At 47.4% G+C, this 17,171-nt stretch overlaps 1 protein-coding gene across 1 annotated transcript in view; it reads left to right on the forward strand.

Annotated features, from left to right (window-relative positions):
• LOC144175240 (ATP-binding cassette sub-family A member 2-like) overlaps positions 1–15,558 on the forward strand; it is a 44,682-nt gene extending 29,124 nt beyond the window's left edge. The window contains exons 5-12 of the mRNA XM_077704341.1: positions 810–935; positions 2,162–2,419; positions 2,880–3,124; positions 3,841–3,999; positions 6,792–6,950; positions 10,434–10,615; positions 12,911–13,084; positions 15,264–15,558. Of these exons, the coding sequence (XP_077560467.1) occupies positions 810–935; positions 2,162–2,419; positions 2,880–3,124; positions 3,841–3,999; positions 6,792–6,950; positions 10,434–10,615; positions 12,911–13,084; positions 15,264–15,537 (1,577 nt within the window). The 3' untranslated portion in view covers positions 15,538–15,558. The remainder of the gene's footprint in view (positions 1–809; positions 936–2,161; positions 2,420–2,879; positions 3,125–3,840; positions 4,000–6,791; positions 6,951–10,433; positions 10,616–12,910; positions 13,085–15,263) is intronic.
• Positions 15,559–17,171: the final 1,613 nt, after the last annotated feature.

Here is a 17,171-nt window from a genome sequence, read left to right on the forward strand (position 1 = left end):
TGTAATTTTTTGTTCTGCACTCCCGGAATACACCGATGATTGTTTCTTTCGTGCCGGCGTCACTTCGTCGGGCAGGGTCAGGGTCGCGAACCCTCCGCACATGAAGGATCAGTATATGTATATATGTATATGTAAGAAAAGAAAACCTTGAACAAGGTAAAAGCACGATTGTTGCCAACGTTTCAAAAGAGACTTGCTTTTGTGAGGGCCCTGACGAAAGCAAGTCTCTTTGCTGAAACGTTGGCAACAATCGTGCTGTTACCTTGTTCAAAGTTTTCTTTTCTTGTGTTCTCTGCCATCTTCAAAGTTCTACAGCTATATATATATGTATATATATATATATATATATATATATATATATATATATATATATATATATATATATATATATATATATATATATATATATATATATATATAGCGAATCAGAAAATGGGAAATGAGGGGCTCCGTGAAATAAGACGGGAAATAAGGGTTGGCAGTCAAGAAAACCTCGGAAAGCAAAGTGGAGGTTGTGGTGGGTCATAGAAAGAGATGAAGAATTTTTTGAGTAGAAAAGAAAGTGGTGACAAAATGCCCGCCGGGTGGAATCCGAACCCACGACCTCCAGAATACCGGTCTGGTGCGATTCTGGAGGTCGTGGGTATTATGGGTATTATCATAATATATATATATATTATGCACGCTTTGTGTGTGCTTGACAATTATCCTTTTGTCCGTGCTGTTTTGAGTGATGTGCCTTTGGTCCCCACAGCTGGTTTGTGGGCTTTCTAGAGTGCCGCACCTTTCTTCTTCTGCTCCTGTCGCAGAGCTTATCTTCTTGCTGAACCTGCTGCACGGCTACGCTGCCCTGCCGCTCGTCTACATCTGCTCCTTCGTGTTTGACAAGCCCGGATACGGGTTTTCAGCACTGGCCATCACATTCTTCGCCATCGGTGAGTACGGGCCGCCCGCTTGGTGGTGCTGAGAACGCGAACAATACACAGAGAATGAACATTTATGTTGCATGCTCAACAATAATCATGAAATATAAAGTTGGTGATTACTAAACGAAAAAAAATCGGTTGTTGTTATCACTTAGGGGAAGTTCTCTGCTATGCTAGAAGCATTGTTGCGCTTATCTTTAAACCAAGACAGACTGCTGTAATTTGCGATTTGAAGGATATGCGCCCGTTCAAGACCGGGCGTTTGAGCGTTGGTTGTATACCCAAGCGCTTAGCTATTTCTTGATGATATATTACGCTTTTGAGTATTGTTTTGCTCTGCCTCAGATAGCAACCGCGCAACGTAATGCACTCGTGTTCAGTAATTATACAATTCCTCTTTATTGCTGAAGTTGCGTTTAAATAGTGGAGTTGAACGACCACCCGAAGCTTTCTTTGCCCGAATTAAAATTATAATGAAGTCCTCAATACAGAAAACGACATACGTTACAAACGATACTTAGTTACAAGTGAAATAAATTTGATTTTTATGCATTGCGGGGGGACAAATGGAACACTTCGCAAAAAGCGAGATTTAGAATGAATTGATTTTGTTATAGCGGGGGTTTTACTATATACGGCAAGTATTTAGAGCATATTCACGTACAGTTGGAGAGCAGTGTTCGAAGTCTAAAGTATGATTCGGGAGTAAAATTTAGCAAGTACTAGGCGTTCCGCGAACCAACACTATACTCCGGTACAGTATTGCCGCTGTGCCTCATCACCGCAGCCCGGACGTTACTCCGCGCGGCGCAAGTAGTTCGTTACTTTTTAACGTGGTATGAGCCGCTACGGGATTTTTTGGACTTAATCTGCTTATAAACTACTGTAGCGACGACAAACAATCTACGTGAGAAAGAGCAGACGACATCACGCATTCAAAACAACGAACCCGACTACGACAACGGCATCAAAAAGACGACAAACAGCTTGTCGTCTTCCTGTTGTTGTCGTAGTCGGGCGGTAATAATTTTCTAACAAACGTGAACCTCCACACGTTTGCGCGCAATTACACTACAGCACTTTTGTTTGTTTGTTAACATGACTTAAACCGATCAAGCGGTTAAAAAATGAATGGCGACTAAAGCCTTAATTGATTAATCGGAAGGTTCATCGATCAATCGCCCGCCCGTAGTGCCAACGCTAACGGCAGCCGAACGCGCCGGCGCGCGATGCAGCGTCCGCCGGTTTCGTGGGTCAGGTGTTCATGGAGCACTACGCCAGCGACGTGGGAAGCCCGGCGCTGACGCTGGTCATCGAGTCGCTGCTGCAGGTGCTTCGGCTGCTGCCCTCCTACTCGTACTCGCGCGGCATGACCAAGATTCTGCAGCTGGCCGCCGAGAAGGCCACCTGCCAAAAAGGAGGCAGCGAGCTGGACAACCAGTGCCACACCAAGATCGCAGAGTCCAAGATTTCGCTTCAGCGATGCTGCCAGCGTGAGCACGCACATGCGAACTCTACCTAGTATACGACGCGCTCTCTTTTACGCCTTGTCTTCCGGGATATGAGCGGAGCTCCTTTACTCGTGTCTTCGAGTGAAAATTCGGGAGGGGGCGCGGCAAAAGTAAATGAAAACAGCGGTCAAGGTTGTTAGATAGTAACAACGAGAAGTTGGAGAGCACATCAACGTCTAGGTCTTAAGACAAGATAGCGTTACTGTGCCGTAGAAGGGGCGTTTTGGAATGGATATGCTACATGCAGTATTCGAGCGGTCAGAACACCGAAGGTCAGCTGGCAGAGACAGAGATAGAGATTAGCAAACCGATACTTGTGTTTTCAAGCCTCTTCCAACACGTTCTTCAGGCGCATGCTTTCAGTTATCAAATCTCGTCAACGCGGTGTTAGCGACAAAAACCAGCGTCCTATAGTTATGCAACCTCATGTCACTCCTCGCAGACATGGACAGTGCGAACCCGAGTGAATACGCGATCCACCCTCTCGAGGTGCACTCCTACTCTGCTTTCTACAACTTCCTGGTCCTGACCGTGGAAGGCGCCGTGCTATTCGCACTGCTGCTCTACCTCGAGCGAAAGCTGCCAAAGGCCGAACAAGCGCTCACCGCGCTCGATCCCGAGTACTACGAAGAAGAACTCGCTGCAAAGCCTTCAATGTTTCCAGGGATTGGCACCGGCCGCAGAAAGGTACGGCATTGCTGACGCAGGCCACTGTGGAGGCGGCGGGAATTTCAACTTCTTCCCAGATACCGGAACGAAACACGAAACGCGAGCGGCATATGTGCCAGTGTGCGTCATTTAAAATTACAAACGTGTTTTGTTTCGTGCACTCCCTACACTCCATCCATCTTCGCTGGTCATGCTTTTAGGTGCGGAGTACCTTAGGATCGCACAATGTCCGTCTGCGTCCGTGCGCATTGCATTTACAATCGCAAAAAAATCACACAGGCACCGGCAGGATTCGCCCCTCTGTCTGGGAGACCTGACAGAGTTAATGTCAGCCGTCTTACCCGTTGGGCTACGACCGGGAGTTAGTATCCGAGCGTCAAACGGCTTACTCCATCGCCTGTAACGGTGCGGGGTACCTTAGGACCTCCCAATGTCCGTCCGCGTCTATCCATGCGCACACCAGCATCAAGCGAAAAATAAAGCGAAATTCGATTTGAGCCATGTGTTGCAGTTTCATTTAGGGAATAATCAAGGTGCAACTCACTGCTCAAATCGAATGATGGTCGGGGCGCAAATCGAATGTCACTCAGGGCGCAACATGGATGTCATTTCGAGTCTCCGTACTCTGCACCCTCTCCATTATTCACGGAGTGCAGATGCTGCCATTTTTTATATATGATCGGCAAGAACGATGCTAGTGAATTCACAAGCGCTCTTTCTCTCGCTCCGCGCAGTCAACCACGCTTCACGACGACACGGACGTGATGAAGGAGGACCTGCTGGTCGCCGCCTTGCTGCCGGGCCAGATCTCCACATCCGAGGAACGGCCGCTGATGGTCGTGCAGCGCCTGTTCAGGGCTTACGGCTACTTCGAACCCAAAATCGTGCTGGAGGCGAGTGCATACAGCGCCGCATAGTTGCGGATGCGCCTAGGCGAACACAAGTTTTTTTGGGGGGATTGGAGAGAATGAACGCCTCCGCCCTCGTCTCCACGATGTTTAAAAGACCGTCCATTAATAAAATCCTGGCTACTGCAGTGACTGAGCAAAGCGTTTACAAACAACCTGCAGCCCGTACGTAACACTGAAGTTTAAGGGAGTTGCGTAAGTAAAATAAATTATCTCGTGCTTGAAACTGGTTCAGTTCTTAAGTGGAATAGTTCTAAGTAAGACTGCTTGAATAAGATTTTTTGTAGGGTGTCTAATACGACATTCCTTTTGTAACGCGTGAGTAGCGTGCTCGCTGAATGCCAATGATGCCTTTTTCAATTACGCATGCTAAATTTGTGCAAAACCTGGCCCCACTCCCCATCGAATAGTGTGAAAAACGTTTGTATTAATGCAAAATCGAGCCTATCTGGGGAATTGGTTCATATGCTTTGCTTCATGCCGAAGTTGTTTACCAGTAAACAAGGACAGGCGTTTCAATTGTCTGACCAGAGATGACACTAAGAACTATCTAGGGAAAACTCTGGTTACTTCCTGAACTTGTACTGGGTCCTTGCTAAATCATCCGATAGTGCTCATTCGTTTGTTTTTCTTACAAGACCAGCAGCTTGCAGAATGATGGTAGTCAAAGGGAGGAGCCAGCAGAAAACTACGTGAATGCAAGGCTTTGGCGAAATAAAGGGACACTAAAGGGTGAAAACAGGTTGCCCTGTATCGATAGATTGAGGTGCCGGGACTCCGAATTCCCCATTCTCGCAACTAGTGGTTGTTTAATAAGACAGAAAATGCCAGAAACGGGAAAACGGGTGCCGACGCCCCGCACGCCTTTCGTGTACTACGTTTTGTCACGTCAGAATATTTGTGCACGGCGAGAGCTCATTCGAGAAGCATCTATAAATGTGTTTTCCTAAAATAACAGTTCCTAAGTGGTTGAACACGGGAAATAAATGTAAATCAAAGCTTTCAGTCAGCTGGCGTAATTTTAAAAAACGCAGACAGCAGCTTTATGCACTGCGAGACAGGCTGCTTCCCTCAGACTTGTCAGTAATCATGCTTTCACTTTCGTTTTAAAAAAACATTGGTGCTCAATTAGCGGAGTCAATAACCTGCCACGCTGAATGCCCACGCTTCTGCAAGCAATATCTCCGGCCGGAAATGGCAAAGGGACAAGATGCACTGCAGGTGTTTAAAAGCTACCCGACCCGCCTGAGCTTCTAATCCGTTCTCCGCGGGCGGATGTTGCTATCGGCAAGGCGTGCCAGCGCCGGTTCGAACCTTATCTCCCGTGAAAAGTTAGGACACGGAGCAAGATTGTTAGGGTACTTACTGCAGTGGTTATCCGACCGATCCGAACTTGGGCTCTTCTTCTTGCTGCGAGCCGCCGTTGATAAATAATCCATACATCGTGTGCGCATAGCTCTGCCCTTTGGGCCGGGCGGAGCCGCTCCAATGTTCGGCCATTCGGCCACGAGGACTACTCGAGACATCTGCGGGAAGCGAGTGTGCATTCCACGCCAGGTTGGCGCATCTCGTGAGAGAACAGAATATGAGATGGACGTAATCGCCGGACGAGCTGAGATGACGGTTGCCGCTTGAGCGACGCTTTGCCGGGCAGTCGATCTTGCGCAGTATTTGAAACGGCACTTGCTGCTGCGTTTGCGGCCGGTGTGAAGTCTGGGTGTCCGGTGCAGACGGTCACAGCGGTCGCTGGAGCGGTGAAAAGCATTTTTCGTCCGGACGGTGACAAATTGTAGAAGTGAAAGCCAGCCTCCTCGGCCAAACAAACGTGCTTGGTGGTCGGTCGTGGCTTGATGACGTGGAAGCTACTGTTGCCAGACCGTCCCGGTGCCTCGCTCCTATTTTGTGACGTGATGTCTACGTCACGAAAAAATGAAAGGGGAATGGGAGAGAGGAATGCCAGCTTTCTTTGCTGATTTCTCCTGAAATAACGCATCGTTGCTCGTCGAACAAAAGCTGAGAGTGTTACGAAACAGGTCCGTATCCAGAAATTTTTTTCGGGGGGGGTTATGAATTTTGGGAAGGAGGCAGTTTTGCTGAAAGCAAGAGTAAGTATTGTTTACGTGCTGCTTGGGAAATATTTCGGGAGGGGTTTGAACCCCCAAACCCCCCCTCTGGGTACGGCCCTGTTACGAAACGTATGCTCTTTCAGTTAAAACAAAATTTCATTCAGCCTTTAGTGTCCTTTTAAGAGTGATACGCGCGCTTCTCGTTCCCTCTGAAGCGTTACAAAGCCGACTTCGGCCTATCCTTTGTGTCACTTCACCCATTTACCAGCAAACCTTTTTCGTCATTCACTAGTATAAATCCGGGCTTGACTACGATTGCTCCGATGGCCATCGTTTACAAGCAACACAAATTTTATTTGGGCTCCTTCAGCATTTGCATATAACGTTGTTTATGCTCTGCAGTGCACGCATTTCACGAGATGAATGTAAGCAAACTAGTCAAAGTGCAGCAATTCGCCTTGCGAACGTTTAGATTTGTGGATGCGCAGCAATCAAAGTGGTCGCAGCACCAGCCGTGGCAATTTTTGGCGATTGTATTTTATCAGTCATGTGCATTTTTTCGTTGTTGTTTGGACTGCAGTCACTACCGACATCAGCGCCCCCGCATCTTTGTGTCGTCGCGCTGCAAAATATAGGTGGCGTACGGTGTCTGACCACCCTGTCGTGTACCATTTTTGTCTTAGTTCACCCAGTTCCGGTTACCCGACGCAGGGCCTGAGTTTCACGGTGCGAACGGGCGAGTGCTTCGGGCTGTTGGGCGTGCATGGCGTGGGAAAGACCACGACGTTTCGCATCATGACCGGTGAAATACTGCCGCACGCGGGCAACGTCTACGTCAACGGCCTGAGTGTCGTCAAGGACACGCAAGAGGCAAGCGCATCCTAAGACCTCTGAGGCGCTGTCTGACGACTTTGAGGAGCAATACTGGCATACGCTGACTCAAGTCTGCCATATGCCGGATTACTTAGTTCACATTAGGGGGCTATCTTTTGGAACCAAAGCTGAAGAACTGTCGACAGTAAAAATAGAAGACAGCGTTATTCTCAGCACTGGTGGGTCTAAGCAAAAGTTGAGAGGCGGTTGGGTGTTGCAAAGTGCAATCCGCTTTCACCAAGTGCCTTCTAAGCTAGCAGTGATAAGCCTAACGTATACGCGCCATTTCCCTGTTACCTGACGGCATGCACGCGGGAACATCCTCCTTCCCCTTACCGTTCAAAGTCTCTGTTATTCTGTTTCTGCAGCTAGCACTGCGTTACAATAGCCGACCGATTTTTCGGATCTGGAGGGGAACTAAAAATAATCCGAATAAAAGAGTAGTCCGAAAAATCCGCGAGTCGTAAAACCTAACTTTATTTCATTTAAATGGGACTGAAGAAGTCGCGAATGGCTCCTTGCCTTAAATTCCTCCGTGTGAGAACTTCTGCTTGCACCTCCGCAGGCGTCATGCTTTCTTCGTAAACACTGGACAACGCAAAAGCGTTGACAATGTCTTGCGTTGACGGTTTCAGGTGTTCAGGAGTTGCACGACGCGTGACACAGGACAAACGAGATGATGCTATTTTTTAGTCAGCGTCACCTGGTGGCTAAAAATAGTTGTGCTTAAGAAAAGCACTGGCCACGTATGACCCGTTTCCGGTTTTCGCGATGCTTCCGCCGCAGACCACGTGTAAAAGTATGGCCTCGAAGATCAAAGTTTGTTACCCGGGCTGGAGTAAAGCTAATCCCAATCCAATCCGAAGTTAGCCAGCTGGCTTAGGATTAAAAATGGCGTTTCCCTGGAGACCCATTATGGCCCTACCGCGGAAACATTTTGTCCGAGAAATCGACCTTTCGACCTTGTTTTGCCCCAAATATCTGTTGTTCAAATTCGTTACTCCTATGGGACTACTGGCAGTTCCTCGGGAAAGTCCGAAATATCCAGCAAGTTCAAAATTTTGGAGTTCGCGAAAAAAAAGGTCGGCTAGTGTACTAGCAATATCTGCGGTGAGAAGTTATGCGCAGCTACGCGCACCTTGGTAGTGAAGGCAGATATTCAAGGAAGATTTGTTACGCAAATTTAGGGCACCATGGTTCAAGACGCGGTCATTTCGAGCTAGATCGATGTAGGAAACAGCACGATTCGGACTCGGAGCTTCTCCCTGAGCGTAGCGCTGAGATCGTCAGAGCTACACAGGGAGCCATGTTGTGGGGGGTACAATGGTTCCTCTTCACTTATCACCCTTTAAGCTCCGTCTGGCTGCGTCAGTTTACAGAGTGGCGCTGTGGTTTCTCGTGTTATTCAGTAATATGACCATCTTCACGGCTATATCTCACACTCAATCATCCGTAACAGCGTGCAAATAGACATGCACAACAGGCACAAGCAAAATAGGCCTGCATTCACACTTGGTGCGAAGTAGGGTTGCCCCAGACTTTATTATTAAACCGCAGTTATCGGCCACTGTATCCTTCCATTGGCGACGTTTTGCTTCGCTGCCCAAACTGTCGCAATTATATTGTCACGAATCCAAAGATGACGCAGTTGTCTTGAAGAAAAAACATGTTTATTGGAGTGAACTTGTGCTCCCCTAACAACTCAAAGAATACAGAGGCGGCGAAGCAGCAGTCAACAAAGTGACGTGCGCAGGCGAGTGTCGGCGAATAGAATACCGCGGTGTCTGCTGTCCAGGCTTTTATCTTCGGTGCGAGTGTTTCTCGAACCGTCGATTTACATCCAGAACATTTTAGATCAAAGGAGATTATTCTAGGCTAGTGACGTTAGGGCGAAACGCTCTGGTAACCCGTGCGGCATAAAATTAAAGAATGGAACACGCGCTTCGCTTGGGACACAGATAACACAGCCGGGTGGGGCCGGTCAGTGAAAACAAACGATAAAGAAGCAAACCCAATGCATGGTTCGCGGCAATATAATGAGCAAATTCTCGTTGGGCGATCAGCTCCTTCTATTTGTGATTCGATTTAGTGAAAGCAACGTGGGCAGTTTCTGGCCGCTCTGGTATTGCCGGGAACAAGGCGGCGGATGAATGGGCCGCCGCTAGTATTCCTAAGAACACGGTGGGCATTACAGCACTTCCCTACACCGACCTCAAGCCACGCATCAGAAAATAACCTCGTAAAAGAAAGCAAGTAGAATGGAGCACACAGATGCAAAAAAAAAAAAAAACAACACTTAGGACGGTACAATGTACTGACGTGCACAACAGCGAACTTGCTTTAGATATGTTACGGAGGAGCCACACACATGCAACACACTCGCACGCAGCAGGTGTGGCGAGGGCTTATCCGTACACACACACTAGTAAAATGCGAGGCACTGGGCATGCCACGTCACAAAGATTTTTCAGAACTGTACCGACACAATATCGTAATACATCTATAATTCCCTTTGGCTCATGTTCCTATACTTCCTTGTTTCTGGCGTTCACATTTCGTTTCATATCACACATAATCGCAGCCTGGCCCACTACACCACCTATCCCGTCCCTTACTCCATTTCACTTCTAATTTAACTATCGGATTTTCGTTATTACTCACGCAACTTTTTTATTTACTAGTGACCTTTACTTGGCGCACTTTTTCCTCAGTTGACCTTGCGCCAGTAAAACCGACCAACGACCAACTCATCAACTCGCGAAGAATGCACGGCAGTGTAATACCCCTGCTACACTAGCGTCCGAATGTCACTTGAACGAAATGTCATTTGACTCAAATGCAAAGTTGCGCTGCTCCACTGGTCCTTGAAATGACATTCGGCTCAAATGACACTGGGGCAAAATGAGCCCCAAGAGAAACATTTGGGGTACTTAAAATCTATTTCTAGCAATCTCGCCCACAGCGTTCCAAGTCAGCATAAACAAGTACATTACTGGCGTAGTTAAAACAAAGAAACTATTCTTAATTGTGTGACTTCGCTTGCTTCTCGTTCACTTAAATCGTGATATCAAGATGTAATGATTCCATACTCACAGCCAATGCCTTTTTAGGAGGCGTTGTCACAGCACTAGTGCCAGCAAGCGATGGTCAGACAGCACAAAACAGTAGGAAAACAAAAACCTCTATTGCGATTAAGAATTAAGCAAAAAACCGTGTCAAAGCTTCCGATATTTATAATTTGATATCATTTTAATGCCAAACACTGCTGCTAAATTGTTGCATTACTGCGCAAAAACAGAACTCGACAGCAGCAGCGCCTCGCACCACGGCGAGTGATTGTTAAAGCTTTCAGATGCCGTCGAAATCGTAGTGGAGCACGGCGGATTCCGACTGGCATTTGAAGAGCCCCATTTGAGTCAAATGACATTCGGTTCAAATAACACCGCCTGGTGGCCTTTCCCCTCCTTTGATGTAACGTAGCTCCAGCGGCTCCTGGGCTACTGCCCGCAGCGGGACGGCTTGCTGGACATGTTGACGGGCTTCGAGATGCTGGTGCTCTTCACGCGCCTCAAGGGCATCCAGGTGACTCCGGACTACATCGACGTGCTCCTCGAGATTTTCCTGCTCGAGGACTACGCCGACCAGCTGGTGCGCACTTACAGGTCAGGAACACTTGCCCCCTTCCTCGCGAAAGCTCTGCTTGTCAATCGATCGAGTCGAATTATAGCCGGCAAAGCTTTTCGAAGCATGACTATAGGCCAGACCTGATACACCGTAGCTCTGCTATTTGCCGTAAATGTTTAATGTCTCATTTGTAATTCGAGTCACTTGATGCGGAAATTTAATTGTGCCAAAGAACGTGTGGCCACTAGCTAACGGTTAAAACAGCGCTGTTAGTCGTAATAAGTATCCTTGTTCACCGGCCTGGCTTTATGAACTTAGCTTTCGACTGCACACGCCCTTGCGTGTCACCTATTCCCTTCCATGCGATTAGTAATACAGGCTGGCTAACACGTCAGCTCGTCAGTATTTTTGGCTTTCTAAGTGCACCGGAAGGTGCATTTTCCGTACGAGGAGGGCAGAGTGCTTTCGTGAAGTTCATGACACACAGTTCGTGAAGTTCATAACACACACGATCAAATAGAGCTAAACAAAAACCTAGACTACATATACAAATAGTGCAACAAATGTGGTATGACTGTTAATGTAGAAAAAACAGTTTCCATGTGTATAACTCGAAAAAAATCTCCCTTTCAGTATGCTTATTCTCTTGGTTCATCTACTGTTAAACAGGTCAATAGCTACAAATATTTAGGTGTAACATTCACTGCTAACCTGCCCTGCAAGTCACACATTGACAGCATTTGTGCGTCTACTTTCAGATAGTTATGTTTCTTAATACAGAAGCTTCGAAATCCACCACCAAATGTAAAACTCTCTGTTATCAACCCCACATTCGACCAAAATTAGAATACGCATGCATAGTATGGAATCCCTACACAAAATGTGACATCGATAAATTGGAAAGAATTCAGGGAAAGCAGTTCGCTTTATATATTCTAAATTTAGTCGCACGCACTCTCCATCGGAACTAATGTCAGCTAACAAGATTCCACTACTTCAGTAAGAAGGAAACTCCACTTGGACTTCCTGAGTTTCTTGCGTAACCATAAATTTGCGATTGACCCTGAATTGCATTTAACCCCTTCGTCAACTAGAAATACACGACATCACCAACCAAACTCTTTAACACCATATTTTGCAAAAACAGATACCTATAAATTTCCCTTTTTCCCCCTGTCAGAGCGTGGTCGCCTTGCATAGCATGATGTATATTTGTCGCATTGTGCATACTTCTCTATGTAAAATTGTATATATTTCCTCATTTGGCTCACTTTGTTATTTATTGCGTTCGTGATGAAGCGTAGTTGACCGTTTTGCTCATTGTGATTTGTGACTGCCCGTCCTGCTTGGACCACGTGTTGTGGTCGGCAGTATATAATAAATAAAGTAAATAAATATGTCGGGAAAGTGAGGATGGCGCAAAGTGAGAAAGTTGACACGCCAGCCATGTCGCGACAAAAAAGAAAATTCGATCGTTACATCGAACGTCACGTGTCGGTTAAGTGAATGGACCTTTGCGGCTGCATGAAAATCTACTGTGCGCCAGCAGCGTCTACTTGGTTCAGCAAATAGACTTCTGGCACTCCGAATAGGGACGCTTCCACGATGGTCTCCTTCCATTATTTTCATCGCGGTGGTTCGATGGCAAAATTACTTCTAAAAAAGTAATTAAATTACATTAGAAATTACACGTGGCCGAAAGTAATGACATTACGTTACTATTACGTTTCAAAAGTAATAAAATTACTTTGACCTTACTTTGAAGCCCGTAAGCTCGCACTTCCGTGCTTTCATTTCCGCTGGATGAAAAGCGCCTTTCTAGCTGCGGGCTTACACCCGTGACCAGTGCAAAGAAACTTTGAACACAATCTGCACGTTTTTGTTTAACGTGACTGACTGTCGCCACGGCATTCCTGGAACGTACGAAAAGGAACGAAAAGGCACGAGAAAGCAGGCAGAGCTCTTATCGAAGCGTTGTTTCCTTCACGTTCGTAGAGTTCAATTCCCAGGGACTCTCTGGGCATTAGAACCCTACTTGGTCAACTTTTCTTGATCAACTTTTTATGCCGCAAGAGAAGCGGACAGGCTATATCGTAGTCCAAAGTAATTTGGAAAGTAATGAGTGATTTCCATGAAATTACTGGCCTGAAGTCCTTTATTACATTACTAAATTACCAACACTCGAAAGTAATTCATTACATTACTCATTACGGCAAAAAGTAATTTAATTACTGTACTCTAATTACTGTAATTTCATTATTGCCAGGTCTGTTCGTAATGCCTTCTATAGGTCAGCTTCCTCCTCGTCCTTGTATTTGCACGCACGTCCGCAGCGCGGGCAACCGGCGCAAGCTGTCGCTGTGCATCGCCATGATGGGCATGCCCCGGCTTCTGCTCCTGGACGAGCCGTACGCCGGCATGGGCACCACGGCGCGCAAGCGCATCGTCAGCTACGTCAGCACCCTGCAGCGGGTCGCCAAGCTCAGCATCGTGCTCTCTTCGCACAGGTACCCCCACCTCGCGAGTCGTTTATGAGCGCTTGTGTGCTTATCAGCTCGTTCTAGAAGCACACACTTGTGTATTTTTACTCTGCTGATCTTGGAAATGGTGCCTCGATAACTAATCTGTTCAAATGATGGGCCATATACGCGTGAAGTCCAAATAATGCCTTGAATGGCGTGCGATTTTGGTAGTGACCACGTGCTAATAGCACACCTTTCGAAACACTGGTTTTCCAACTCAACTCCCAGAGGACGCCTCACTCTCAAAGCCTTGGTTGTTTTGCGTTCGTAAACATGAAAACTACATGTAATCCAAGCAATGCAAGCGCCACTTAAAGAACCTCTAGATTGAAAACAAGCAGCGATGCGTGACGTCGTCCTGATGTTGGACGCAAGCGCCATGACATACAAGGAACGGCCAGCTAAGAGACCTTTCGCAGGAAAAGCGTCGGTAGTCTCCTTTTCATGACTGCCCGATGGGGCGCGCTCCCTTGCATGACTAAGCATATTATTTGTTGAGATCTTCTTTCTGCAGGAGATATATGCCCCTACAGAAAGGGTACAATGTTCTAGAAGGTAGAGGTGCTTCGTGCGGTGGAAAAACCAGTGGAAAGCGCGGGTCTCTTTTGCGATGAAAAAATGTATGACGCACGGGCGTTCCCCAGAGAACTCGGGTTGCGGCAGCGTCCCCTAAAAGTTTTTAAATCCAACTCAACAGTTATTTGTCGGGTTTTATGAAACTTTATACCATAAAATGAAGAAATAAGACTGTTTAGGGCAATAAATAAGGGTTAATTTAACAAAAACAACTCGTAAAACCAACTGCTAAGCAGCGACCACCAGGGGTGCTGCTTACAACAGGCGTTGCTCAGCAGAAATTTTCAGCGCAAAAACGACCCCCCCCCCCCCCCTTACCCCCCGTCGGCCCCGAACGACACAACTCTAGTACACCGTAGTAAGAAGGATAAGTGAACACCAAGTCCCTTGCATCCTCCCTCCGAGTGGACGTGTTCGTCTGCTAGGTGAAGCTTTTGTGTATACATCAAACACTTAAACTTTCGGCCGCCGAAGGCTGACCTAACGTCGACCCTACCTCAAATTTTTCGTCTTTTTGTTCGCAACGGGTAATTTCTACGTGATTCTAACCTTGCTCTGCACTGTTGCTGGTGTTTCCAGAGCATAGCTCAGGAGAGTGTAACCTTATGGTCGGCTGCCAGAGGACTGATCAGTTCTCGGTTGAATAATTGCTAAGCTCTCCTGAGCAGTTAGCGCTGACGGCAAATGCTTGTTGTACCTTACCGTGTTTGAGATGTCATTCAATCGGGTTCCCGCTGGATGTAAGTCTACGGTATGTAACGCTATGGCAGCAGTTACTTTTGACGACGTTTATGCAAGAATGCCAAGCCTTTTGCAAAGTCCTCCTCAAGATTAACGTAGTATTTGAAAGCTCGGAAGCACTACGCACGAGAACTACATGGCATTACAACAAACTGGGGTTCATTCCTCTGTCATAGGAATCGGTAAAACACGAAAGTGAAATGTGCAGCGAAATCTGCAGCGAAATCTGCAGCTGAGCATGATTTGCGGGCCGACGGCTGTCATGTTTGTGTGCTTGGCAAGCGACATCCTGCTGGCGGATCGCTTTGGCAAAGGTATACTGGCGTCATTTCCGTGACGGATGTGGCGTCAGTGAAATCATGGTGTATCCCGGCACAAAACACCTTCGTGTTAAAATATAAAACCAGAAAACGAACAACCCTAAGTGTGACGTACTCTTTAGTACTAAAGGTTGCTTCCCCTCAAGAAGACCCTGTGTGCAGGGGTGCACCCTTTACGTTGAGCTGGCGTCGTTACCGTGACTGGTATGACGTCAGTCAAATCTTGGTGCATCCGGGAATAAAACACTTTCGTCTTAAAAAAGTGCTACTCGTTCTAACGAAGTCCCGAGGCAGAAAAATGTCTTTGTTATAAGCAATACTTCGTTAAAAATGGGGATGGTTGGTCTTTTATGAGCTCCGGTGGGGGAGCTTGAGGCACTCAGTAGTAAAGCGAAATTTCGAATAAAACAATTTCGTTATAAAGAGGGCTTACTACATGCCTTATAAGGGGGAGTGCGCGCAGCAGGCGAATGAGCGATCATGGGCGTCAGGTAATGGATGCTGCGTGTCGCGGCGTCGCTTCGCAGCCTGTCCGACGTGGAGTTCCTGTGCAACCGGATCGCGATCCTGGACGGGGGCCGGCTGCAGTGCCTGGGCTCGCTGGTGCACCTGAAGGAGAAGTTCGGCAAGGGCTACACCATCACGGTCAAGACGTACCCGGACAAGAAGCAGGACGTGCCCTACCAGAAGGAGGTGGCCGAGGCCGTCATGAGGAACTTCAAGGAGGCCGATTTGGTGCACACGTACGAGGTGCGTGGGCCCAGCACTAAGCCGCCGCCACAGTATAAAATAGAGTTTTAGCGCTCCGTATGTTCCGTGTTGTACGTGGTTACCGTCTTGACTGGGACCCGTCTGGGCACTTGCGCATTAGTCGCGGTAGGGGGAATTAGTTCCGCGGCCCGGCCCTCGTCATGCCCGTGCATTCGCCACGGTGGAGTGCACCTACTCGCCCTTCCGCGCTCGCAGGCGCAGTCGGGTCCCGGTCAACACTGCGACTACGTAAACGACGGGACAGACGGACTGCTAAAACTCTCTAATAAGGCTATGTTCAGACTACCGACTTAACAGCCATATCGTGAGCTACTGACGTAAAAAACGGCGTGTCGTCACACAGTTGGGTTGGCTGAGACTTGGAATGACATCATCCTTTAAAGTTGTTACGACAGTTGCGGCAACAGTCTGAACCCAGCCTTACTCACTTCACAGCTCAATGTCAAAGGGGCGTAGGCGGGGAGAGGGGGGGGGTGTTTCGGTGTCAGAACACCCCCCGAAATTTATCAATGCAGAAAAATGACATTGTTTTTCATTCCGGCGCAGTCTTTCTTTTTTTTTTTCCCGGTGGCGTATAACACCTCCGGAAACCCTTTTCTGGCTACGCTACTGGTCGTAGTGATGAGGTGATGGCGGTGTACACAGCGAGAGGGTGAAGTTGACTGAAAAACGGCGCACGTGCCGGCAGCGAATGCCAGCATGGTTTGCACAAGCGCAAAGTAGTCTATACACTGCATCGTCATTGTTTTATTTCACGCTCTCGCAGTACTGTAGCTATGCTCTGAAGGTCTGAAAGTTCACATATCTTGGTTCCCTAAACTTAGTGGCAGGAAGCTATTAGGTGGCTGTGAATTCGTGGAGGTGCGCCTTCCTCTCTGCTTAGTGAGCTGTACAAAAAACGCAGCGTCAAATGAGTTTTAATGTGTAGCATTCTTTGCCAAGTACCCCACAGCCAGGACCGTGCAATGCCCTGATTTGGCGCTAGTAACCGCTGTAATCTCTATAATAGCTCAAATTTAGATAATTGGTCGGACAGAAGTTCGACACCCCCAAAATAAAAAGTAGCAAAAATATTTTTTTCCAAGAAAATGATCTCCCAAATTTAAAAATCTTACATTTCTTTTCAAAATCAGCATGCGTAATATCGTATTCGTAATGTGAGTGTTTCGTGAAGTGATGCCCACTCTTTGATTAGGAAATATTTGCGGCAGCTTCCACCTGCTTAAAGCGGGGTGCCTGAGGATCGTAACCTCACATTGTATGAGAATGCTTCGTGAGGTTGCGATTCTCAGGCAACTATTTCACAAAAGCTTTTCTGCTGAAGGTGTTCTCACCTATTTTTACACCGTTGGTGACGTCACGTGACTCCACGATCACCACTTTCGTGGATCAAGTGAATAGGGAATAGCTACTAAATCCCTTGAACGTTATAGCCTGCAATACTTGATATCCACAGAAACCTCAGAACGTCCCGACCGCATGTCACGTTTCATCAGAAGCACAACTGTGAATAGTCAGTCTGCATATGGCCTAGAACAGGGGTGGGTAACCTGCTGCCCGCAGAGCAGTATTATGTGGCCCCCGGCACGTAGTCAGAACCCCCACCCCTCCCCCTGTCACTTCCTTTCTGAAGGTCGACACGCTATTTTTTATCTCAAATCGAG

The sequence above is a fragment of the Haemaphysalis longicornis genome, unplaced genomic scaffold, assembly GCF_048455015.1.
Source record: "Haemaphysalis longicornis isolate Haplotype H1 unplaced genomic scaffold, Haemaphysalis longicornis Haplotype H1 scaffold_3, whole genome shotgun sequence".
In the NCBI taxonomy this organism is placed as follows: Eukaryota; Metazoa; Arthropoda; class Arachnida; order Ixodida; family Ixodidae; genus Haemaphysalis; species Haemaphysalis longicornis.